Raw genomic sequence first — 24,913 nt, forward strand, 5'->3', positions numbered from 1 at the left:
GGGGAGGGGTGGTGGGAGAGGGGGAGGGAAAGAAAATGATCTTTGTTTCCAAGGAATATTGTTTGAAAATGGCCAAATAAAATAATGTTTAAATTAAAAAAAAAAAGAAAGACAGATTATATCCCACTCATGGACATCTAGTTTGAGATATCTAATAGGCTAATGGAAATGTGAGACTGGAGATCAGCAGAGAAGTTAAGGCTGGATAAATAGATGTGAGAATCATCAGCATAGAGGTAATTAAATCCACAGGAGCTGATGAGACCACCAAGTGAAGTAGTATGGAGAGAGAAGAGAAGAGGGCTTAGGAAGGAGCCCTTTAGTGGTCATATGACCTTGATGAGATTCCAGTAAAGGAAATTCAGAAGGAATGATCACCTCACTAGGAAGGGAATCAGGAAAGAGTTGATGTCCCAAAAACCTAGAGAGAAGAGAGTATCACTGCCTCAGGGACCAGAAAAGCCGGGAGATTCAGTTTCCTTCCAAAGCTGGAAGTGAATCAATTGCCCAGAATTCTCTCAGCTCTCAGTTCTTCTTCCCAGAATCCTCTTGTTCCCTTTCCACTCCTCCTCAGCCAGCTGCTCCCCACCAGGCTCAATCTTCATCCCACAGCAGGATTCTTTATGTAGGGTCTCTTTCCCTTCCTTTACCTGACCCTTCCCCTACAACAGTTGTGTGACCCTGGGCAAGTCACTTAACCCCCATTACGTAGCCCTTACCACTCTTGTGCTTTAGAACAATACACAACATTGATTCTAAGACAAAGATAAGAGTTTAAATTTTTTTAGTTAAAAAATAAAAGAGGAACAGTACATCAGTCCTCTGTGCTTAGAGAGAGCAGTAAACAAGTTTGTAAGTTCCTCTTTTTGTCTGTAAAGATCTGCCACATTTGATGTTCGGGGTCTCAAACTAACTGGGTGTGTTTGTAGACATTGGTTTGTGTGATATTTCTTTACTGTCATGAAGTGGAAGGGAAGGGAAGGGGAAGGGAAGGGGAAAGGAAGGGGAAGGGAAGGGGAAGGGAAGGAAGGGGAAGGGAAGAAGGGGAAGGGAAGAAGGGGAAGGGAAGGGGAAGGGAAGGGGAAGGGAAGGGGAAGGGAAGGGAAGGGAAGGGAAGGGAAGGGAAGGGAAGGGAAGGGAAGGGAAGGGAAGGGAAGGGAAGGGAAGGGAAGGGAAGGGAAGGGAAGGGAAGGGAAGGGAAGGGAAGGGAAGGGAAGGGAAGGGAAGGGAAGGGAAGGGAAGGGAAGGGAAGGGAAGGGAAGGGAAGGGAAGGGAAGGGAAGGGAAGGGAAGGGAAGGGAAGGGAAGGGAAGGGAAGGGAAGAAGCAAAGAGGTTAAGGAGAACATCACTAAAGGACTTCAGAATTCTGATCAAGATGCTCAGTTGTGATGTCAGAGAATGGATGGTGGAACTCACTTTGATTCTTTATTCCTCCCCCCTCCCCCCTGCCATGTAAAGAGTGTTGGAGTATGTCTAGAATGTAGCAAACCTTGACACATCCATCGGGTTCATTTGTTCTTAACTAAATTGCTTTACTATCCTGAGGAAGGGTTTTATTGCTAGGCAAGGAGGCAGGGAGGCACCAAAACACTTTGCAAAAAGTTGGTTGGGTGGTTGGGTGTTTGTTGTCTTTTGTACTCAAAAAGGACCAAAATGCCATCACTGTGTTGGAGATACAATGTAAGTACGGTGTGGCTGTGACTGATCACTCTGAGCTGAGCTCAGAAGACTCTACCATAGGTTGGGCACAAAGAGCCTGTATAAATATTTGGAATGGAGATGTCTCTTAATTTTCAGGTCTCTTGTACCAAATACTCATAGCTGCGCTCTTTGTGATGGCAAAAAATTGGAAAATGAGGGGATGCCCATCAATTGGGGAATGGCTGAACAAATTGTGGTATATGTTGGCGATGGAATACTATTGTGCTAAAAGGAATAATAAAGTAGAGGAATTCCATGGAGACTGGAACAACCTCCAGGAAGTGATGCAGAGCAAAAGGAGCAGAACCAGGAGAACATTGTACACAGAGACTGATACACTGTGGCACAATCAAATGTAATGGACTTCTCTACTAGTAGCAATGCAATGATCCAGGACAATTCTGAGGGACTTATGAGAAAGATGCTATCCACATTCAGAGAAAGAACTGTGGGAATAGAAACACAGAAGAAAAACAACTGCTTGATCACATGGGTCGAGGGGCTATGTCTGCGGATGTTGACTCTAAATGATCACCCTGGTGCAAATATCAGTAATATGGAAATGGATCTTGATCAATGACACATGTAAAACCCACTAGAATTGTGTGTCGGCTATGGGAAGAGGTAGGAGGAGGGGAGGGAAAGAACCTGAATCATATAACCAGGCAACATTTTTCTTAATCAATAAATTTTTTTTAAAATAAATTTTCAGATCTCACATTTTTAGAAGTGGCAAAAGATAAAAATCTCAGGACTAAAGCAATTTCTATGACCCCATACCCCATCTCCCTTCTCCCTGACTTTTTTCTGGCTATTCTCCATGCCCAGAATACTCTACATCCTGGCTTCTCTGGCCTCTTTCAAGACTGAGCTCAGATCCACCTTCTGAAAGAGGCATTTCCTGGAACCCTTCCCTAGGTCCCTGGCTGGTACTTTCTCCTCTGACATTACTTTCTATCTATTCTGTATCTTATGATGTGTCAGTGGTCCTCTTCAAAAATGAAGAATGAGCCTCTCCTGTATAGGTTGCTGTCATAAAAGGCCTTTGGGAATCAGCTCAGCTCTGCAGAGGAGATGGTCTCCCAAGAAACTGACTCAAGTTTAGAATGAAACTGGAGTTCATCTGATTTCCCCCAATTTGTGACCAGATTCCTCTGCCAGGAGACCCAGCCAAGCAAGGCAGCTTCCAGGGCTCCCACCCCGTCTCCTAGGCCACCCCCCCCCCCCTTCATTGGTTGCTAGGGCCTTGCTATTTGTCCTCTCTCTGTTGTTAGCAACAGTGGATTTCATCACTCTGCAAAGGGGGACCCCATCAGCAGTTCTAGTCGGACAGCAGACATGGGTGCACCTCCTCGGGACTGTGATCGCCCTTACGTCCCTCTGGGGACTGTGGAAACGGAATTTCCTGCCCCTCTCTATAGGTGAGTGTTTAGAGGGCAGGATGGGCACTTCTGCTCTCCTATCTCTATCCAGCTCAAGGCTGGAGATACCAGAAGCCACATGGAGCTGGGGTGGGTTTGTTTGGATTGATTCCAAACAGCTAACACCTTGGGACCTTGGCACACTGAAGATTGAAGCCAACGATGGACCTTGGAACATAATTTACCTTAGAACCTAGAAAACAGCCTCAGCAAGGGGGGTCTGAGAATGTCAGAACCAAAAAGAGCCCTTACAGGCATCCAGGCTCATTCACACTTTACAGGAGGGAGAGAAAACAAGCCCAGAGGAGGAAGGGACTAGCCAAAAGTCACTTGAGTTTAGGACCCCAACTTCCAACTGCGGAGCTCATTCCATTTCCAGGTTCATATAATGAGTAGTTGTCAAGTTGTCTTCAGTTTGGCACCTTTAAGCTTTTTTTTTTTTTAAACCTTACCTTCCATCTTGGAATCAATACTGTATTGGTTCCAAGGCAGAAGAGTGGTAAGAGCTAGGCCATGGGGGTTAAGTGACTTGCCCAGGGTCACACAACTGGGAAGAGTCTAAGACTTCCCATCTCTAGACCTGGCTCTTTGCCCACTGAGCCATCTAGCTGCTCCCTTAACTTGGTTACTTTCTACCTTTCCAGTCCTTATACATTCACCTCCCATCCAAGCAGCCAAAGTAGGTCCGAGTATACCAGCCTTCTTGCAATTTATCTTGTGACACTCCATTTCTTCTCTTGTCTTTACACTGCCCATTGGGCCATCCGCCATGTGTAGGACTTCTCGACTTCGCTGGCTTCCTTCCAGGCTCTTACCTTCTGCATTAACCCTTTCCCCCCTATTTCCCTCCTCTTTGTCCCCAATCAATCTTGTGTCTAACCAATCAATCAATTAAGCCTTTATGGGCAAGCAAAGTGCTAAGCACAAGGGATAAAACAAAAACAACTGTCAGGGGTGTTCAAGGAGCTCACATTCTGACCGAGAAGACAGTATCTAGATAACTCTACATGCTGGGGAAGGGAAAGTAATAAGCATTTGTTAGCCAACTACAATGTGCTCCAAGCATTTAGAACCCCTTAGCTGTGCTAATGGGAGCTAGAGAACAGAGATAGAGTCTGATTCCTCTTCCTGAGTTCAAATCTGGCACTCACTAATGTGACCCTGGGCAAGTCACTTCACCCTGTTTGCCTCAGTTTCCTCATCTGTAAAATGAGCTGGAGAAGGAAATGGCGAACCACTCCAGTATCTTGTCCAAGAAATCCATAAATGGGGTCACAGGGAGTTGGACATGACCAAAACATGACAAAATACACTGTGCTAATTCATTTTCATTTTCTCATTTGGTCCTCACAACAACCCTGAATGGTAGGTGATGTTAGTATCCCTATTTGACAGTTGGGGAAACTGAGGCAAATCAAGGGTAAGGGATTTGCCCAAGGGCACAAATCTAGGGCCAACTGAACTCAGATCTTCCTGATTCTTGCATTATAAAAGACATTTCGGTTGTGTCAGACTCTTCCTGACCTCATTTGGGGTTTTCTTGGCAAAAATACTGGAGTGGTTTGCCATTTCCTTCTCTACTTCATTTTATAGATGAGGAAACCAAGGCAAATGGGTTAAATGACTTGCTCAGGGTCACAAGGCCAAGTGTCTGTCTGAGGCCAGATCTGAACTCAGGGAGTCTTCTTGAATCCAGGCCCAACACTATCTGCAGAGCCAGCTAGCTATGTTGAGTTACTTGCATTGCATTTTATTGAACTCAATTAGATTCCAAATCCCTTGGGGACAGGAATGATTTTTGTCTGCATTTCTTTGTATCCCTAGTTCTTAGCAGTGTTTGTAGGCATTTAATGCATGTAGTATGTATTAGCACAAAGGATGCATTGATTAAAAGTTGGTTGACTTTTATGAGACACAGAAACCTTTCAGTGGAAATCTCTTTCTTTTGGAGTAATGGAATAAGGCATGGTAAGGAGTTTCTAGTCATCATTATTGACTCTTGCCATTAATATAATTGCCTTTATAGTTCTTTATTTTTTTTTACCAATTACTACCTTTAATTGTTCTTGATGAACTCCTGCGATCCTCCTAATACCTACCCTGTAAAGTAATTAATTCAAAGATGATTCCCTTTCTATAGGTAGCAACAATCTCATATTATGTAGTCGGTGCTTTAAGGTTTACCAAAGATGAAGAACAAAATGGTAGGGGTTAGTCAAGGGTGTGTGGATTTGGGAATAAAGCTGGGAGCAGAACTGGTATTATGAGTACCCAGCGGGTTCTCAGTGGTCCTTACAGTCACCAGGGGCTTTAACATCACCCCGACTAGACCAAGTTCCCTTTGTCTCATCCTTTCTCTCTCTGGCCCAAAGGCTTTCTTCTTTGTTCCCTCTACCTTCTAAAGTTGGCACTTTAATACCTGATGTGGTCGCAAACCATATGGAGTCCACATCTCCTCTACCTCAACCCCAGAAAAAATCGTTGAGGATCCTTGCCCCATTTTTTTTCCAATAGCCTTCCCAGCTCTTCATAGCCAACTTGAATTCTGAAAAAATCTGCAAACTCGATGTCCCTCTCCTTTTCCCACCTAAACCTCCAACTCCCACTAAAAACAGGTATTCTTTGGGGGGGGGGGAGATTTTATTTAATTAATTAATTTAGAATATTTTTCCATGGTTACAAGAATCATGTTCTTTCCCTCCCCCTATCCCACTCCCTTCCTGTAGCTGACATGCCATTCCACTGGGTTTTACTTGTGTCATTGATCAAGACCTATTTCCATATTATTGATAATTGCACTAGGATGATCATTTAGAGTCTACATCCCCAATCATATCCCCATCGACTCATGTGATCAAGGAAATGTTTTTCTTCTGTGTTTCTGCTCCCACAGTTCTTCCTCTGGATGTGGTTAGCATTCTTTCTCGTAAGTCCCCCAGAATTGTCCTGGATCATTGCATTGCTGCTAGTAGAGAAGTCCATTACATTTGATTGTGCCACAGTGTATCCATCTCTGTACAGTGTTCTCCTGGTTCTGCTCCTTTCACTCTGCATCAATTCCTGGAGGTTGTTCCAGTTCACATGGAATCCCTCCAGTTCATTATTCCTTTGAGCACAATAATATTCCATCACCAATAGATACCACAATATGTTCAGTCATTCCCCAATTGAAGGGCATCCCCTCATTTTCGTTTTTTGCTACCACAAAGAGCACAGCTATGAATATTTTGGTACAAGTCTAAAAGCAGGTATTCTTAACCTGGATTCCATGATTTTAAAAAATGCTTTAAAGAATAACTCAATATAATTTGTTTCCTTTTTATCCTTTCTATTTTATGCCTTTAAAAACACCAGGCCAAGTTCCTAGGCTTTACCAAACAGCAAAAGGTACCCATGAAAAACAGGAACAAACTGAAGAACCATGGCCCTAAACAGATCTTAGATCCTTTTTTTTTCCCACCTCCTGAGATTTCAACCTATCCTTAAGGAAGCTGAGGGTTTCCTTGCCCTCCTAGCCCAGCCCTAATGGTCCTTCTCTCCTTCCTGATAGCGATGAGTATCTCACTCTTCCGGGCCCTAGATGGGTACCCATCATCAAGCATGGCCTTCGATGGAAGTTTGCGCCTATGGGACGTGATGCCATAGGACAGTGGTGGTACACAGGCCTGACTACGGAAATCGACCCAAATATCTGGTACAACATGGCTAAGCCCCTTAACCGGCCAGCCTACAATCGATGGCATCAATCCTATATCCAGCAGGAGCGGCTGTTCCCCCCTGGTAAGGCCCTCTCCGCTTGGAGAGCCTGAGCCGAGCTGATTAGGGGATAGAGCTTCCACCCCCATTTTACTGAAGCCCAAAGAAAGGGTGAGATTCACCCAAGACCACGTCATGAAGTTAGTGACAGCATTGAGACTCCTGCCCAGCTTTCCTAATTCTCAGTCCCGGAGTTCTTTCCACTCCCCCGGGGCTGTCTGCCAGGGTCCAAGGTGGAAGGAATCACACTCATTTTCTCCTCAGGGGTAAAGTGGGGGGCTTGCCCTTGGGAAAAGAAGATGGGGAGGGAAGGAGCCTCACTCAAAACCTGACCTCTTCCTCCACAGCGTACACCCAGCATCTTCGAGAAAGCCTCTGGTATGACCCTATCACCCCTGCCCAGTACATGAATCCCAGCACCCGCTGGGGGAGCTTTCGGTGGCAGGACAAGCATTTTCCAGGAAAGGAGTTTGGTGAGTTAGAGTCGAGTGGGGAGAGTGGGGAAGCTGGACATGGACGGCTTGTAGGGGACAGCAGAGGGCCAAAGGTGGGAGGGTTGGCTCGAGGGAAGAGGAGCTATTGGACGGGAGAGGGTCATGGCCAAGCTATGCCCTACCCGGGAGGGCCAAACCCTGTCTTGGTCCAGGTCCAGGTTCAAGTGTCTCCAAGGTTCCTCTCAAAGTGAGGGAAGTGGCGCAGACCATGAAATGACGTCGTCCCTCCCCGTCCCCACCTTTCCCCAGTTGTTAACCGGACTCGCTTTGGGATTTCACCGGGCAGAGGCTCCAGTTACGTGCCCTTCCTGTCTGAGTCCAATCGGCCTTGCTATACCATCCAGAACTACCGGACGTGGAACTTAGAGCCCTACTCCCTGACCTCCAACCTGTGGCCCCGGCCTGTTCCCAGACCCAAACACTAATAAAGGGGTAGCACTGCGGAGAATATCTCCCAGGGCCTTTCGGAGGAGCTGGCTCCATCCTTCTGCTTACCTCTCCTTGCCTTCTGCTCTGTGACCCATCCTTCCGGGGCACCTCCGTGTAGCTGGTGGGATGGGGCTCTGGGGAAAGGGGAGAGCCCCACCCGAACCCCTTTGGCTCTACAGTCCCAGGGAGGTGCACACATGCCGGGCTCGTCATTGCAGACATTTCATGGTTCTCTAAGGTTCTGTCTCATTTGTTCTTTGTGAGCAAAGTATTATGTCCATTTTGCAGATGGGGAAACTTGAGGCACACAGGTGATGTGGGCATGAAGAAGAAACTAAGAATGAGGTTGTAGGGGTTAGCAGGCATGCCAGGATGCGTCTGGGTTAGTTCAGGGACTCTGCATAGGACCTGCATGGCCAGCGCCAGGATTTTTTTTTTTTAGATATACACAAATGTATTTAAAACTCACCCACATAAATAAAAATGTTCAATTTTTCAATAAAAAAAGTAAAAATAAAAATAAATAAAACCCACTCACATAGTCCCCCGGTGTACAGACCATAAAATGGGTGCCTGGGTACAAGCAGGTAGGCTGGCTCAGACTGAGGCCAGCATTCTTCTCCCTAAGTCCGGGCTGGAGATGTCTGGCATGTAAACACCCGCATCCACGCAGAGTGAAGAAAACAAGAGCTTTGGCTCATCTCAGTCGTCCCGGGTGTAGCTGGGGTAGAGGCTGGCCGCTTCTCCACCTGGGTGGAGAAATGCATCTTCTGCCTGAAATTTAGCATCTGCTCCATAGAAAGAGAGGAAACAAACCTTATTCAGACAAGAGGTGCAACAGCTTCACCAGACTGTCAAAGGAGGCCCAATACAGAAATGGTAAAAACAACACCCCCCCCCGGATCTACCCATAGCCACCCCTGGCCGCACCAAGATGGCGCCACAGAGAACAAACTGTACTAGGGACAAATGTAAAGGCAACGCTTGGGTTCAAGTGGCTGGACAGGCACCGTGATGGGCCCCGCTGTCTGGGGGGAGCTCGCCTCTCCCGGCTCTCTCCCCGAGGACCACCGCCGCGGTGCTGCTTCCATTCAGGACAGGCAAGTCGGCTCAGATGGTGGATGGAAAAGAGGCCGGGAGGGAGTGGGAAACGGTGCCGTCCATGGATGAAAGTGAAGGGAGGCAAATGGAGGGGGGACAGGAAAGCTTTCTTCCGTGGTTGTCACGGAGCAGAGGGACCAAACTGGTTTTCTTGGGCACCACAGGGTAGACATGGGAGCCATTAGAGGAGGGGAGAAGAGCTTACAGGGAGGTAGTGAGCTCCCCAAGGCGAGAGGCACTATATTACGGCAGGACTAAATTAGATTCCAAGATTCCTCACAGCATGGCAAACGGAGCACGTGCTCAGGTCAAAAACAGATCCCTCGTAGATGGAAACAAATGCTATTTTCTAAGGTCAGAGTGAATCAGTGAAGAGCCAAGTGGTTTCCCCTCCTCATCCCCCATCCCAGTGGCACATGCCTTAACGTATTATTGAACTCCCTAATTGATGAGCAAGATGTTACCCAAGCTCTGGGCTCCAAAAGTCGAAGAGGGAGGAGGCAGCTGGGTGGCTCAGTGGATGGAGAGCCAGGCTTAGAGATGGGAGGTCCTCAGACACTTCCCAGCGGTGTGACCCTGGGCAAGTCACTTGACCCCATTGCCTAGCCCTGACCACTCTTCTGTCTTGGAATTGATACTTAATATTGATTCTAAGGTGGAAGGTAAGAGTTAAAAAAGTGGAAGAGAGACAAAGGACAAGAGACTTTGTTCCTCCTTCCCTTCTGGGTCTGCTCCAGAGCTGTGTCGTGCCCCGAGGGACGGCGTCCAAAGACTAGCCTGTCCGGCACCCTCCCGTTCCCCAAGTGCGCACGCCAGGCCCGGGGTAGCATTCCCCCATCCTCGGTGGGGCTTTTATTCATCAGTCCAACATCCTTTGTAAACAGCTACCGCCAGGAGATCCCTGGGCGGGAAACGGGCCATAGAGACAAGCTAAGGTCCCCAGACCAGCTGGGGCTGCTCCGCTCAGGAGCCTCAGCGAAGGGAGTCCTGTGTCCGGGAAGGAGAGTCCGTGTGCTCACAGCTGAGGCCCGCTGAGGGCTCAATTGACCGTACTGTCCTGGAAGACCCCTGAGTTTGGTCCAGCGGCAACTTCAGCTGGGCCGGCCGTAGTATCATCTGGGAGTAAGAGGGGAGACCCAAGAAGGGGGCAGGAGATGAGCTCGGAACTCGGGGCCACTTACCCTCCCCCTCTGAACCCCTAACCCCTCAGGCCTCTCAGCTCACCCTACAGAGCCATCCGGGACGGTCCTGGAGGTCCGGGAGACTGGAGAGAATGGAAGTGAGCCCCCACTCAGTGCTCGGCCCACTCCCCCACACAGGAATGCCAGGGTGCAAAAGAATCACCGGCCTCCCCCCACCTGGTTCCCAAGTGTCCTAGTACAGGGGCTCAAGAAAGGCCACGAGGACCGGGCTGAGTAGTGGCTTCGCTTTTACCCACAAATGGGATTCCCAACAGCACTGCCATCCTCCAAATGGGCCCAGGGGAAGAGAATGCGGAGAAGACAGAGGAGGCGGGCAGAAGACAGGCCTGCAGAGGAGGCTTCAGACCCCCCCTCCACCCTCCTGCCCCCTCCCTGGCCAGCCCGGCCCTCTCAGGACACTCACAGAAGCGCACTTGGATGGGCCATAGGAAGATGCTGCAGAGACAGAGGGCGGCTGCCACGCCGACGCCGCCCGTCACGGCCACCATCACCCAGTGGTAGAAGCCCATGCAGGCCGCGCAGCATAGGTCCGAGCTAGAGAGAAGTCGGCCTGTGAGATGGCCCAGACAGGGCCAAGACGGACCAAGGGGGGCACGTTTCCACCCATCGGGCGCCCCCCCCAGACCCTAAAACATCCCCTCCTGGCAGCGAGGGCCCCGGACTCACGAGCAGGGGTAGAGGCTCTGGATGGCCATCACTGCCAGCCCGTTGGCCACCTTGTCTGTGAAGCTCATGGCCCCATACACAAAGGCCCCGCTGTTCTGGAAGGGAGAAGAGGAGCTTGAGGGCTCCCCTCCCCCCAGACCCCGGGCAGCTCCCTGGGCTCCCCCACCCCGGGCCGGCCTTACCGTGTGGCTTCCGATGAGGTCGGCTGTCATGGACAGAGACATGACCAGGATGGTGGCCGAGCCTATCCCCAGGAGGACGGCCGCTCCGTACACAGCCGGGCCCAGCAAGTTGGCCAGCGCCACCCATGAAGCGAAGGCCAGGATGACCAACAGGCCCACAAAGTAGGTCAGCTGGTAGAGAACAAGGACGGCGAGAGGGCAGAAAATGGGTGACCAAGCACAGAATCTGCCTATGTGGAGGCACCCGGTACCACCGCCCTGGGGACATGTGTCTAAGCCATGGTGCAGCCGGAAGAGCGGGGGGTTGGGTTGGCTCTCCCTGGCCCCACAGGGCACCACTAGGGGCAGAGGGCACATAGCTGCGAGGCTGGAAGCCAGAAGAAACTTGCAGCAATGGGAGTTGGCCTAGCGTGGAAGAGGTGACCTCCAGGGTGCCGGGCTACCCCTGCTCCCCTGGGCTCTCCCCACTCCCCTGGCCCCCCCACCCCAGCCCCGGAGAGCCTCCAGAGAGGTCGGAACCACTTCTCAGGAATGTCTGTCATCCCTCCGCCTGCCCTCATCCTCTGCCCTTTCTGAACCCCACAGCGGTTCCCCCGCTGACCCTGGAATGGTGCTCTGGCCTTCTCGGGCTACAAGGGGGGACCCATCTTCTCACTCACATTCCGACCGATGCGCTTGTTCACGGGCTTCATGAAGAAAGAGGAGAAGAACCCGCTGACGTACATCACGAGGGGGATGGTGGCGATGAACTTCTGCGGGGTATGGAGGACCGGCATCAGTTACGGGTCTCCTCCCCGCCCACCCCAGCGGCCCTGGCCCCCGCCTCCCAGGCCTGATGTCCGGCATTCCGAAGCCTCACCTTGGGCAGGCTCAGGGAGTAGGTCAGGTACATGGCCATGTACGTCTGGGACAGGTTCACGATGAGCCGCGTGCTCATGTACAGCAGGCCCACCTGCGGAACGGACACACGAGGGGAGGACAGAGGCCCGGACAGAGGCCCTCCTGCCCAGCCAAAGGAGGGACGAGAGCGGGGCGGGAGGCTCCTGGAGGGCCGGCGGACACCTACCTGGTAGAAGGAGGGCTCCCGGAGCCAGTGCTTCCAGAGGAGCCGGGGCTGGGCGGCCGGCGGGAGCAGCGGGCTGTGCTCACTGGGCTCCTCGGGCCCAGGCCGCCGCCTCTCTCTGGTGCCCAGGTGGAAGAGCAGGGAGAAGACGGCGCCCACACAGACGACCATCAGGGACAGGTTCTGTGGGGCAGGGAGGGGGCTGACGGGGGCCGCACACTAGGAATTCACCCTCGGGAGGGGCAGGGCCCGAGGATCCTCTCAGCACCCTCCTCCCCTCGGTAGCACCCAGGCCTGCGCCAGCAGGAGACTCCAGACATGGCATCAGAACCCAGCAGCCCTCGGTCCTTTCCTTGAGCCAGGCTGCCCGTGCCCTTAGCCCTCGGGCCCTCTTCCCGCCTCAGCTCCTCTCCTCCTTGAGCTTTGCCCTTTCCCTCTGCTCCTTGGGGTCCCTTCCTCTAATTCTTCGTCTCCCCAGTCCTTCCTGGACCCACTTCCCCACTCCTCCCCGCAGGACCCCTGCTCACCCTAAACACCGGCACGTCCTGTAGGCCGAGCTGGTCGCCGGGGCCTGAATCAGGGGACTCAGAGTGGGACCCCTGGAAATGGAGCAGCAGCCAGGCAGCCCCATACACAGCGATGTTGGCCACTACAGTAAAGGCATACCTGGGATGGGGAGGAAGAGGCGAGCGTCAGCAAGGGCTCGGGGGAAGGTCCATTCCTCCTCCCTTCTGCCGTCACCCCCTCTCATTTCCCTTTTCACACCCACAAACACTGAGGCTTCCATGAGCCAGCAACAGCTGATGATCCTTCCCCCCTAAACCACAAGGAGTCCCATCAGGCCCGGCTCTTAATAGCCACCTCTAGCACAGGGTAAAAGCTGAGAAGGAGGCAGCTATCTCCCATCCCCCAGGGCTCTGCTTGTTCCCCTATCGGGGCCCTGCAGCACCCCCAGGCTTATGTAATTCTGACCGTTGGTCCACCCACCAGTCCCAGGTTCCTTGGGACAAGCAGTAGCTTTAAGTGGAGTGACTAGGTCGTGGGTGAGAGGAAATCTATCCCTCTACCAACTGAGGGCCTCCGATGGAACCTCGGTGTTCTACTACTCCCCATTGGGTAGATTTGGGAGAAGAGCGTGAGTGGGCTGTGGGCTGCAACAGCAGCAAAAGCTTACACTCCTGGAATATTCCAGGGAAAGGGGATTTTAGGCCATAGAAAGCACATTAGAGCTAGAAAGGAGAGCTTTTAGAGATCACCCAATAATACAAGGGCTCTCACAACCTGGGGGCCATGAACCTAGAAAAAGTATTTTTTGATATTTCCTTTGCAATTCTTTATATTTTATGAGTTTTACATTAGTCTGAGAAAGCATCCATAGGCCTCATCAGACTGCCAAAGGGGCCCATGACACATTAGAGAGCGAGCTCCCTGAGGGCAGGACTATTTTCACTTTTTTTTGTACCCTCATCACTTAGCTCAGTGCCTGGCACATAATAAGTATTTAATAAATACTTGACTGACTGACTAAAAAAAGATTAAGAGCCTTTCATCAAACAAAACTTTCGTTTTAAAGATGAGTAAACCAAAGCCCAAGAGGTGCCTTGGGCCAAGCCTGGACTAGACCTTGATGTTCTTCTATTGATGCCATAGACTTTTATGTAAATATTTTATTATCTTAACATTCCCCAGCTTTGGGGTTTGTTTTGGTCTAGTTTGTCTAAAGGGTCTCGGGATCCTGAAGAGCAGAAATGGTGTCTTCTGCATTTTTGTGTCACCCAATAGTTCCTGGCAGACACATTACCCAGTGCTAGAATATGCCCATTATTTTTACATTTCATTTACTTACCTGAAGGCGGTGAGTTCTACCTTCTCGTGGTCATTGGTGACCAGCTCAGGGATTAGAGACAGGTGGGAGATCTGGGTGGCTGCCCAGCCAAACTGGAAGATCACAATGAAAGGTGCATAGTAGATGATGGCGGCCCACTCTGCGGTGGAGGCTGTGCAACCCAGGCAGGGGTTAAAGATGAAAGGAAAGGAGAGCAAAACACAAAAGGTGCCTATTGGGGGAAGAAAAAAAGGCAGTGTGGGCCTCAGATTAGACAAATAGAGCTGGAAGAGACCTTAGAGAGGACCCTCAATCCCCATTTTATAGATGAGAAATCTACTCCGTGGCTAACAGCAAGAACACTAGCATCAGAACACTAGTAGGTGACTGCCCTTGTTCTGATACATGGGAATGGCAGAATGGACAAGGCCAAAGCCAAAAGGTTTTTCCTTCTTTAATTCTTGAATTCTGAGGCCAAGTGGACACCCCCCTGCTGGTTTCTTCCTCCCCGGGCCCTTGTAACCATGTAACATTTCCAGACACCTCAAACTCAGCAGGTCCTGAGCTGAATACTTTCCTCTTCCAAATCTACCTACCCTGCCTCCATCTGATTCCACTATTTCCATTGAGAATCAAGGATTTCTGCTCTTTATCAAGTCTGGTAGATTCTCCCTCCATACCATCCTTTCCAGCAGTCTCCTTCTCTCCATTCCCAAGGGAACCACACTCTGGTTCATTCAATCCTTCTTCATCTTTTGGGCTTAGAAGACACTAAATCCTTATTCTGCCACTTTACTATCTGTGCAACCTGAGCAAGTCATCTTCTCTGGGGCTTAGTTTCCTCATCCATAGCATGAGGTGACACAGTGGCTAGAGTGTTAGGTCTGGAATTAGAAGACCTGAGTTCAAATCTGCTCTCAGGCACTTTCTAGCTGTATGACCCTGAACAAGTTACTTCACCCTGTTTGCCTCAGTTTCCTCATCTATAAAGTGAGCTGAAGAAGGAAATGGCAAACCACTCCAATATCTTTGCCAAGAAAAACTCAGATGGGGTCACAGATAATCAGATATAACTGAACAATGACTACATGAAAAAACAGAATGAGGAGGTTGGCCTAGATGACCTCTGAGGTCCTGCCAATTCCTTTGATCCTTCCTTTGTACGGTTGCCAAAATAACATAGGGGTGAGTCTGTCTATGCCATCCCTTTTCTCTTGCTCAAAAACTCCCAGTGGCTCCCTCCCACCCTGAGGACAGAGGACAGAAGGCAAACTCCTTGTCTGGCATGTAAGGTTCTCTACAAGCTGGATTCAGTTTCTTTCTGACCTTAATTCAAACTGCTCTTTCATACATATTCTACTGAGGCCAAACTGCCTGACTAGAGATTCTTTGTTATCTTGCCTCCCAGGAATCAGGAAGAACCAAGGTCAAATCTGACTGCAGACACTATGTGACCTTGGGCAAGTCACTTCACGTCTTTTTCTGCCTCAGTTTCCTAACTGACAACCATATTATTACAAAGATCAAATGAGATGATATTTGTAAAGCACTTAGCACAGTGCTGGCACTTAGTGGGCACCTACTAAAAGCTTACTCCCTACTTTCCAGACATTCGTGCCCTGCCACCTCATCTTGGTCTTTCAGAATCTTTGCTTTGAGTCTGGGCTCAGGGTTAAGAGGGTTCTTCTCCCAGCACATCTGGTCTGTGTCCCTCCTCCCACACCATCACTCCCTCCTTTGCTATCATCTTTACTTCTATCACTGCTCCCACTTGCAGACAGGAAGGGAAGGGAAGCTCCTTGCAACACAGAACACTTGACCTTTGCTGGACTGAATTGATTTGGGACTAGAACATGTGCCAGGCCAGATTCTTTTGCCTCAGCTCAATAGGATCTGATGTTAAGCTCTTGGAAGCTCTCTAGCCTCAGATCCCACCAGAGGAGAATATTTGGGAGAAGAGATTTTGGAAAGCAGAAATGACTTGGAGAAATGGGAGCCAACGCTGATAACAACAACCCCCACCTCCACTCAGGAGCCTGCAGCTATCAAGAACCAAATGCACCAAAACAACAGATGTTTCAGTGCCCAGACTGGGAGGGCCCTTGGGATAGGCTAGGGAATGCCAGGATTGAGAGAGACCTTTGAATAGAAAATGTCAGAGCTGGGAGGGCCCTTGGGATACAGAATGTCAGGACTGAGTAGGTCTTTAGAGATCATCTAATCTAACCACCTTATTTTACAGCTGGGCCAAATGAGGCCCTGAGACAAAAATGCCCCAGTAAAGGTCACACATATCAACTCAGTGGTAGAACTAAAACTAGAACGCAGGTCTCCTTACTCCCAGGCCAGAGTTCTTTCTCCAGCATCACAGCTGACTCTCACTTTGGCTGGTATGGTACTCAGTTGGCCCTGGGGAAGGGAAAAAGGAAAGGGGGTGGTGGAGACAGACAGAGAGAGAGAGAGAGAGGGAGAGAGACAGACAGACAGACAGACAGACAGACAGAGGGAGAGAGAGAGGGAGAGAGGGAGGGAGAGAGATAGGGAGAGACAGACAGACAGACAGAGGGAGGGAGAGAGAGGAAGAGAAAGACAGAGAGAGAGAGACAGACAGACAGAAAGAGACAGAGAGAGAAAGAGAGAGAGAGAGAGAGAGAGAGAGAGAGAGAGAGAGAGAGAGAGAGAGAGAGAGAGAGAGAGAGAGTCCAGTCTAGGTGATAAGGAAACCCCTAAACCCTAACCCCTTTCATTCTTTAACCACCAGTCCAAGCTAATTTTAGCAGGCAGTGGCCACCTTCTAGGACTTCCTGGAGTTTCTAAATCCATATTAGTCACAGATTCTGTATGACTATGACCCACTCTCAGGGTCTCAGTTACCTCCTCCACAAAATGGGTGTGTGGAAAGGGAAAGTCAGACTAAATAGGTCTCTTAAGGTTCTTTCCAACTCTATGTTCAAGCCCACATCTCTGGGGAAAGTGGCTCCTCTCCCTCCTCCTTAAAGAGACAGTCTACTACCACCCAGCTTCCACAGGAACAGGCCCTGTGCCAGAGTTTCAGACTAGCCAGGTACTCCTCCACCACTGGCTGCTCTCCTCATATGACATGACCTTTTGTCTCATCCCCAAATGGCCTTCCTTCCTTCCTTCCTTCTTTCCCCCTCGTGACTTCAGATTTGGGAAGTGAAACCAAAACTGGCTCTATTGAGTTTCTCTGGAACTTGCTGTGGCTAAAGGACCCTGGAATGGTGGGCGCCCCGGTTTTTCCAGCTGCCTTAGAGGCAAGTCACTTCCCTGCTGTCTCAATCTCTGTGTCTGTAAAACCAGGGGGTCGTCTCTTCTGAGCTCTAAATTAAATTCTATGATCCTTTTCTACCTAAAACGTGCTCATTTTTCTGCGACATGAAGTCCCGGCTCTTGGACTCTGACCAGATGGAGCCCTTGTGGAACTGGCAGTCCTGCCCATCCTTTCCAGGCCCCCCTCCTCCCTCCCTCCCTCCCTCCCTTCCTCCCTCCCTCTCTTCCTCCCTCCCTCTCTTCCTCCCTCCCTCTCTTCCTCCCTCCCTCTCTTCCTCCCTCCCTCTCTTCCTCCCTCCTCCGAAGCTCTCCCAAGAAATAAGCAGCAGTCGGGTTTAAGGGCCTGGGTCTCCAGGGATTCTCCATCTTTGCTCCCTCTTGTGAGGACTTCTTAGGTTACTTGTATTGTTTAGCAGGAAGAAGTCTCTGAGAGAACAGCTTCTCCCCTCCAAGGGACTGCCCGGAATCTGTGCTCTTGGCCACCGTACCCCTGAGGGACAAAATCCTTGTTCTGTGACCACCAGGTGCACATCTAAGACAGCTCAGTATGGGGTCCTGAACCCAGCTTCAGGGGGTGTGTGGGACAGACAGAGACAGAGAGAGGAAGGAGTCCCTTTTCCTGGGAAATGCCCCAAGTTTCAATAAGCATCTTCCCTATAGGGAATAGTGTGACTATGTCATAGCTTTGTCCAAAGACATCTTCCTCACCAGTACTTGGGCCTCTCTCTCTTCTGGTCTCTGGTGCAGCCCATCTCCAGCTGCTGCCCATTGCCCTTGGCTCTAACATTGGAGCACTGTGGTACATGGGAAAATGAGCACTGGATTTAGATTCAAGGAATCACAGTTCCAAGGCTGGCTCTGCTCTTTGCTACCTTTCTTGTAAAGGGGAGTGGGGGGTTGGACTAGACTCCTAAGTACCTCTGAGTCCTGGATGCTAAATCCTGTCACCCTGTCGAATTCCTTCAACATTTAGCCCTGAACCACATTTGTTCCCCACCTTATTATTTTTTTTTTTAAATTTAAACCCTTACCTTCCGTCTTGGAATCAATACTGTGTATTGGCTCCTAGGCAGAAGAGTGGTAAGGGCTAGTCAATGGGGTCAAGTGACTTGCCCAGGGTCACACAGCTGGGAAGTGTCTGAGGCCACATTTGAACCCAGGACCTCCTGTCTCTAGGCCTGGCTCTCAATCCACTGAGCTACCCAGCTGCCCCCTGTTCCCCACCTTATTGAGACAAAGGTAAAGGGTGTTTGGAAACCTTAAGGCAGTGATGGTGAGCCATTTAGAGAAGGGATGCCGGGTCCCACCCCCACCCAACCCCTTAGACAGGGTGCTGTGCCATGCCCCACCTCTTACCCCAGACAAGGGAGGGAGGAAGTGCTCCCATTGGGCTGCTGAGCAGAGGGGTGGGCAGTATAGAGAGGGGAAGGGGAGGGCTCCTAACACTCTGTTCCCCTCCACCTCTGCTGCCTGTGAGCTGCCCACCTTACCCCCCTGTGTGCTCTCATTGACTGCTGGGCAGAGGGGCAGGTCATATGAAAAATATCCTTAGGCATGGTAGAGAGGGGGAGGGGAAGAGTTCTGCTGAGTCTCTGCCTTTCTAGTAAGGAACTGGGGGGCAGGGCCGCACATGCCCAGAGAGCTCTCTGCATGTCATCTTTGGCATCGGTGCCATACGTTCATCATCATTGCCTTAAGGGGTTGTCTAAATATAGGGGAACCTGGGTAATAAGGAAAACCCAATCCTTTTAATAGTTTGTTAAAACTTAATAAAGTACTATTATAATTATTCTCGTTGTGGTTACTTTCACCCATTCCCTTATTACTACTTTGCCCATGGCAATAATACTATTAAAAGGCCTTTCTTCAGTGGTTCCCCATTGCTCCTGGAATAAAGTTAGACTCCTGTGCCTGGCATGCTAGGGCCCTCCACAATCCTACCTAGTCTTACCTCTCTCCAAGATTCTCTCAAATTATTTCTCTTCACACATACTGTGCTCTAACCAGCCTCCCCTCGGTCCCATTTCCACCTTCCCCCAACCCAGCCTAAATGCTTGGTCTTGGGACTGGAATATCTTTCTTCCCCCAGGGCAGCTAGGTTGACACAGTGTTCAGGGTCTGGAGTTAGAAAGATGCATATTCTTGAGTTCAAATCTGACCTCAGAAACTTGCCAGCTGTGTGACCCTGGGTAAGCCACTTAACCTCAGTTTCCTCAGTTTCCTCATCTGCAAAATAAACTCGAGAAGGAAATGGCAAACAACTCTAGTATATTTGCCAAGAAAACCCCAAATGAGATCACAAAGAGTTGAATGCAACTGAACAACAAATCCTCCTTTGTGAAAGCTTATCTAGAAGTAAATTTACTGGTGAAGGCAAGATTATAAGGGGTTTCTTTGAACTGTAGCAGCTAGGTGGGGAAAGTTGGCTGTAATAGCTTCCTGTAACTTGTCTGGCCAATTAGGTACAAAATGCAGATGTTTCCACACTGCAGAAATCATCCCAAGAAGGCAGCTGGGTGGCCCAGTGGACTGAGCTAGAGAGAGATAGAGACCAGAGGTCCTGGGTTAAAATCTAACCTCAAATACTTCCTAGCTGTGTAATCCTAGGCAAGTCATTTAACCCCCATTGCCTGGCCCTTACCACCACTCTGCCTTGGAACCAATACACAGTATTGATTCTAAGAAATCATTTCAGCACTGTCAGGGCCTGCTAAATTTCAGTATTGTGGGTACAAAGCTATAAATGGGTATACACTAGTTATACCTCAGTTCCTTTGCCTCCTTCTTTGGAATTCCTTCCCATTTTTAAAGCTCCCCTCATGTCCTCCAGTTGATAATGTCCTTCCCCTTTGGACCTCTAGGGCCTTGTTCTTCCCCTCTTTAATGTATTTAACCATAATACATCATTTTACATGATATTGGTGTTGCTGTCTTTTGTTAGTACCTAGAGAGCAGGGACTCAATTAGACATTGCTCCTGGCACCTAGTATAGAGTTCAGCACATAAATGTTTGTTCAATCAATCAACCAACCAATCAAACCACTGATTGGATGAATAAAGTGGCCAAATGTAGAGCACACCCTGCATAGTCAGAGTGGGAGGAAGAGAACAATGGGATGAACTAAGGAGGACAGAAGTATGTAAGTATGAGGAGAGGAAGAGTTGACTCAACCTCTAGATATCACCCAAATCAGTTGTAGAGCTTATCTCCGGAAGTGAAGGAGATGTGCCCAGCTCTTGAGCCCTAGCTACTTCTCCAGCTGGGGACTGGCTATGCTGAGGGCAAGACCCAGGCCAAGCTTATTTCAACTTTTCAACTCCTGATAAGCAGTCTCCCCCTGCGTTTCCTCTCCCTGGTCATGCAAACCTGTCCTTTCCCAAGTTTCCACTTCCCCTCCTCCAGGAAGCCTTGGGTCTAACTTGTCAACATACAAGTAACCTTGAAGGCTAGACCAAATCTGACCAAAATGGTTATTCAACCCCTAGCTTCAGGACCTCTTGGGAGGGCTTCATGCCACTCCTTCCTGAAGGACTCGCTCATTCTATTTCTGAACAACTCCAACTGTTAGGAAGTCTTTCCTTAGATCTGAATTTGTCTGCAAGTTCCACCCATGGCTCCTGATTCTGTCCCCTTTTCTACTCTCAGCCCCTCAAACTCTTATGAAACTCTATCATGCTAGCATCTTCTCTCAGTTCTTTTAACTGCTCTAACTCAAAAATGTTTCTGCATCATCTTCAAGACTCTATTGATGCCATCTTAAAGTGCGGAGCCCCAGAACCAAACTCTGAGCTTCACTTTTGGCTTCAGCTGGTTAGATGCTATGTGACCTTGGACAGCTCACCTCCCCTGACTGAAAACTTAGTTTTCCTCTTCTGTCAAAGGGAGGATAATCAGCAAGAGAGGGGCGAGTCAAGTGGGAGAAAAAAAAGGATAGAAAGATGTTTAGGAGTAAACTGTTTGAAATAGTCATTCTATGACTTTTCAAAAATGAACTTAGACTAACAAGAGAGCCCAGGAATTAGCCGACAGCCTTTCCTACTGTGATATTATAACACTACCAACTTGGAGGAAGGTAGTGGTGACCTGATGACCTGGTCTCTGATCCTTGGCTCCCTGACTAGGTGGGAAAGGAAGGTCATTTCTCTCTCCAGGGAAGAGGTAGTCTCTGCAAGGATTATGATTGTCCTATTGTAAAGGAGGAAAATAAGAGAGGCTCTAGGCCACCCAGCTAGAAAATAGGAAAATAAGAATATGAACCCTGGTCTCCTGACTCCAGGACCAAACCACTACAGAATCTTGGTAGGTACCTGGCCAGCATCCTGGAAGTAACCCCACCCTTCCCTCAGAGACACTAAACATTAAACTTGGACAGCAAGCAATTTTCCCAACACTCATGAATGAAAGAGTATAGGACTAGAAGGTGGAAGTGGGAGGGTTGGGTGGGGGAGCCCATCAGAGGCCCAGGCAGGGACCTTCCCTTTCTGCCTCTTGTAAAATCCTTAGTAAGTCCCAGCCCCTTCAGCCCTTGCCCTGTAGGGCAAGGCACTAAGTATACCACCTGACATCTAAGACCTGCCCAATCATCAGAATGCCATCCAAATTCTAGAATGGTGCTTGGATTCCCTGATGCCAGCTTGAATTACACAAGATTCTTACCATTACAGAGTAGTATAACGATTCAAGAAAGATCTCTTACCCTGCCTCACTGAAGAAGGAACAGAGGAAAAGTAATATTCTATATTGCTGTCTTTTACATCTGGGGTGGTGAGAGAGAAATTCAAATAGAAGGTCTAGGCTTGGGTATTATCAGCTTATCTCCTCAAAGACAAGGCCAAGAGCAAGCCAGAGGAAGAATTATCACCTTCCTACCCCTCAGCAGCCCCACAACACCCTTAGGTCCATTCCTGTTGATTCCTAGAACTTTACCTCCACCCTAGCTCCAGCAGTCTGGCCCCTTGCCAAGATTCCTGAAGCAGGACTCAACATTCTATCTATCCTCCTCTCCTCCCCTAGTCAATGGCTGAATGTCCCTCGTGACTCGATGCTTATAGGAAAGATGTCCCTCCTCCCCTGATAGAAGGACTAGAAGGAGGTAGGCACCATTTACAGTCCCTGTGGCTCCCCATCTGCTCTTTCAGCATAAACAGACTGATGTGAGCAAACCTGGTTCAACTGATTTGCCTTGCTAAGTTCAGACTGTCCGGCTCACAACTCCATCAAGTCAAGCACTCTCCTGCCAATATTCCCTTCTGGAGATGCTTTCAGAAGCTTTAGGAAAATGAAGAGAAATAGTGAAGTTGGGGAAGCCACAGAAGGGGGGGGGGGGGGGGAGACACTAAATTGAAGGGAGGAAAGCCAAGATCACAGTGTGAGGAGGTCGGGAGGGGAGGGGGGGAAAGGGAATGGATCTTCTCATGCACCCGGATCACCCAGAAAAGAGTGAATGTTCGAGAACTGGGAAAGACTAGGGACCTCTTAGGGATACAAGGGAGCAGCAACAAGGTGGTGAGGGCGGAATGGGAGCCCGCCTGGGGGGAGGGGGTGCTAGGGGTTCTTACCGACCAGATGCCAGGACTTTCGGGGACCGTAGCGCCCGCAGCAGCCCCCAGAGTGGTCGGCCTCGTAGCCCACGAGGGGTGTGCACACGCCATCGGCCAGCTGGCCCAGCAGCAGCAGGATGCCGGCGCCCCAGGAGCTGTAGCCCTGAACCGAGTGCAGGTACAGCAGCAGGTAGGTGAACCACATGGAGGCGCACAGGTCGTTCAGGAAGTGACCCACGGAGTAGCTGAGCCGAGCCACCAGCGGCAGCCCCGGCTCCGCCATGGGCCCGGCCCGTCCGTCCCACTGCTGGCAGTCCCGGGGTCCCGCGGCGCCGACAGCCCCTCTTCTGTACGGATCACCCTCGCCCGGCCTCGCTTTGGATCCGTCACTCTCCAAATTGGTTACTTCGGGTTCGGTCAATCTACGAACGGGGCCTCGAGGCTCACACGACCCCTGTCATCCGTCCCTAGGCAAGCTGGGCCCGATGCGGGCGCCCTTTCGCGGGGGCGGGCTGTCCTGGGTGGGACTCTAGCCTTCGAGGACACGCGTGGGGGTTCCTCGGCTACACCCAGCCCGCTAACGCCCTGCGTGCCTAACCTGCCTCTGCCTGGTCCCGCTCTGAAGAGCCCAGTGCGCGAGCTCCAAGTCAGGTGTCTGTTCCTAGCCGATCCCACCTAGAGCAGCCGGCACCACGGTCCCTGAGACTGGACTGTGAAGGGGTCCGGGAATAGCGGAGCACAGGGGATTCCCAGGGATAGGCGGAAGCCCTAGCCAATAGGCGCCGGGAACCGAGAGCCGGCCGGCCTCACAGGAGGTCAGGGGGCGGGACCAGAGGGGTTAGTCCCGCCCCAAATCCCCTCCCCAGTCCCAGCTGGGTCCCAGAAGCCCGCGGCTATGCGGTCGTGGAGGGTTGGTCCCGGCTGGGGCTGCTGCTGGAGATCTCCCGCCAAGCCCCGCCCTAGGCTGAGGAGCAACCGAGCGACAAATCCCACCCCCCAACCCCCCATCCCAGACATACTCAACATACACACTCACTCATGACACGGCCACGCCCAGACTCGCGCAAGGCTGGTTTATTGGGGCGAGGCGGTGACTGGCGCCCCTCCAGGGTCCCCGACTTTTCCAGGGCCCCGGGGGATCAGCTGGACGGACAGCGCCCCAGCTCTCTTCAATCCCCGTCTTTCTGCTCCTCCTTCTCTCTCCTTCCCCTTCCTCCTCCTCCTCTCCCTTCTCCGCTTCCTTCTTCTCTCCCTTCCTCCCTCCTCTCCCACCTCTTCCCCCTTCTTCCCCAGCAGTCTGCCTTCAGAAAAGCACAATAGCCCGTGTGTGCGGAGAGATGCACTTGACGGACGCCCAAGGGCACGCGGAGAGAAGAGTCAGCCTCACAAGGGTCCCCCAGGACCTGGGGCAGACAGATCACAGCTCGCAGCCTGGGAATCTAAGCGCTTGGGGACGCGCGGGGACCCAGAAACAAACAAACGCATCCATTCCACTATCCTGTATTTATTAAACGCTCTCCAACAATCATTTTGTGCAAAGCACTCCTGCCACCCCACGCAGGACACTCACACTGTCCTTGTGCCCTAGCACCGCGGTATTGTTAAACTGGTGTCTTCACACCTCTCCTTCTCTCTTCAGGAAGGGCATAAGAGTGGTGGTCTGGTCAAGAAAGGGGTTTGGGCGAAGCTCTGGGTGAGGATGAGGACTAGAGTTGGAAGATGATTTCTGGTTGGGAAAATAAGAAAAAGGCCAGTTCAATAAGGACCTTGGAATACATGAAGGAACTCTTACCTTCCTAATCACACTGACTATAATCCACCCATCTACAAGCATGTATTAAAACTTTAGATTGTCTTGGGGCCACTAGGTAGCAGAATGGATCAAGAGCCAGTACCAGGGATCCTTGGGTTCAAATCTAGCCTCAGACACTTCCTAGCTGTGCGACCCTGGGCAAGTGACTGAACTCCCAGTGCCTAGTTCGTAGGGCTCTTCTACCTTGGAACCAATTCACAGGTACTGTACACAGATGGAAGGTAAGAGTTAAATTTAAAAGTTTGGCACCTACCTCAATACCCTTAACAGAAACTATTTTTTTAACCTGGGACTATACTGTACAAACCTAATAATAGGATCTCCACATCTCATAGCTGAGACCCTGTGCCTACTAAAGGAAAGAGAAATTGGGGGTTTAAAGTTAGGAAGCAGAATCTCTCTGAGCTGGAAAGAACCTCCAGTCATCC

General features: G+C 50.4%; 2 protein-coding genes across 4 annotated transcripts; one reads left to right on the forward strand and one right to left on the reverse strand.

Moving 5' to 3' along the window:
• Nucleotides 1–2,961: 2,961 nt before the first annotated feature.
• Nucleotides 2,962–7,844, forward strand: TEKTIP1 (tektin bundle interacting protein 1). Of its 2 annotated transcripts, XM_056822395.1 has the most exons (4): nucleotides 2,962–3,122; nucleotides 6,673–6,902; nucleotides 7,226–7,351; nucleotides 7,622–7,844. In XM_056822395.1, the coding sequence occupies exons 1-4, from the start codon at nucleotides 3,040–3,042 to the stop codon at nucleotides 7,795–7,797; spliced, it is 615 nt and encodes a 204-aa protein (XP_056678373.1). In that variant the 5' UTR covers nucleotides 2,962–3,039; the 3' UTR covers nucleotides 7,798–7,844. The 2 variants fall into 2 exon arrangements, with proteins under 2 accessions (XP_056678373.1, XP_056678372.1); XM_056822394.1 differs by having other exon boundaries at nucleotides 2,970–3,122; nucleotides 7,226–7,844.
• A 1,882-nt stretch (nucleotides 7,845–9,726) lies between these two features.
• Nucleotides 9,727–23,940, reverse strand: MFSD12 (major facilitator superfamily domain containing 12). Of its 2 annotated transcripts, XM_007489175.3 has the most exons (11): nucleotides 22,691–23,940; nucleotides 13,862–14,072; nucleotides 12,543–12,681; nucleotides 12,019–12,198; nucleotides 11,812–11,904; nucleotides 11,612–11,704; nucleotides 10,953–11,123; nucleotides 10,771–10,865; nucleotides 10,508–10,638; nucleotides 10,127–10,166; nucleotides 9,727–10,018 (listed from the first exon to the last, which is right to left on the reverse strand). In XM_007489175.3, exons 1-11 carry the CDS (start codon nucleotides 22,953–22,955, stop codon nucleotides 10,015–10,017), a joined length of 1,422 nt encoding a protein of 473 aa, XP_007489237.1. In that variant the 5' UTR covers nucleotides 22,956–23,940; the 3' UTR covers nucleotides 9,727–10,014. The 2 variants fall into 2 exon arrangements, with proteins under 2 accessions (XP_007489237.1, XP_001364611.2); XM_001364574.5 differs by lacking the exon at nucleotides 10,127–10,166 and having other exon boundaries at nucleotides 22,691–23,877.
• Between the last annotated feature and the right edge of the window lie 973 nt (nucleotides 23,941–24,913).

This window comes from Monodelphis domestica, chromosome 3 (genome assembly GCF_027887165.1).
Source record: "Monodelphis domestica isolate mMonDom1 chromosome 3, mMonDom1.pri, whole genome shotgun sequence".
Taxonomy (NCBI): domain Eukaryota; kingdom Metazoa; phylum Chordata; class Mammalia; order Didelphimorphia; family Didelphidae; genus Monodelphis; species Monodelphis domestica.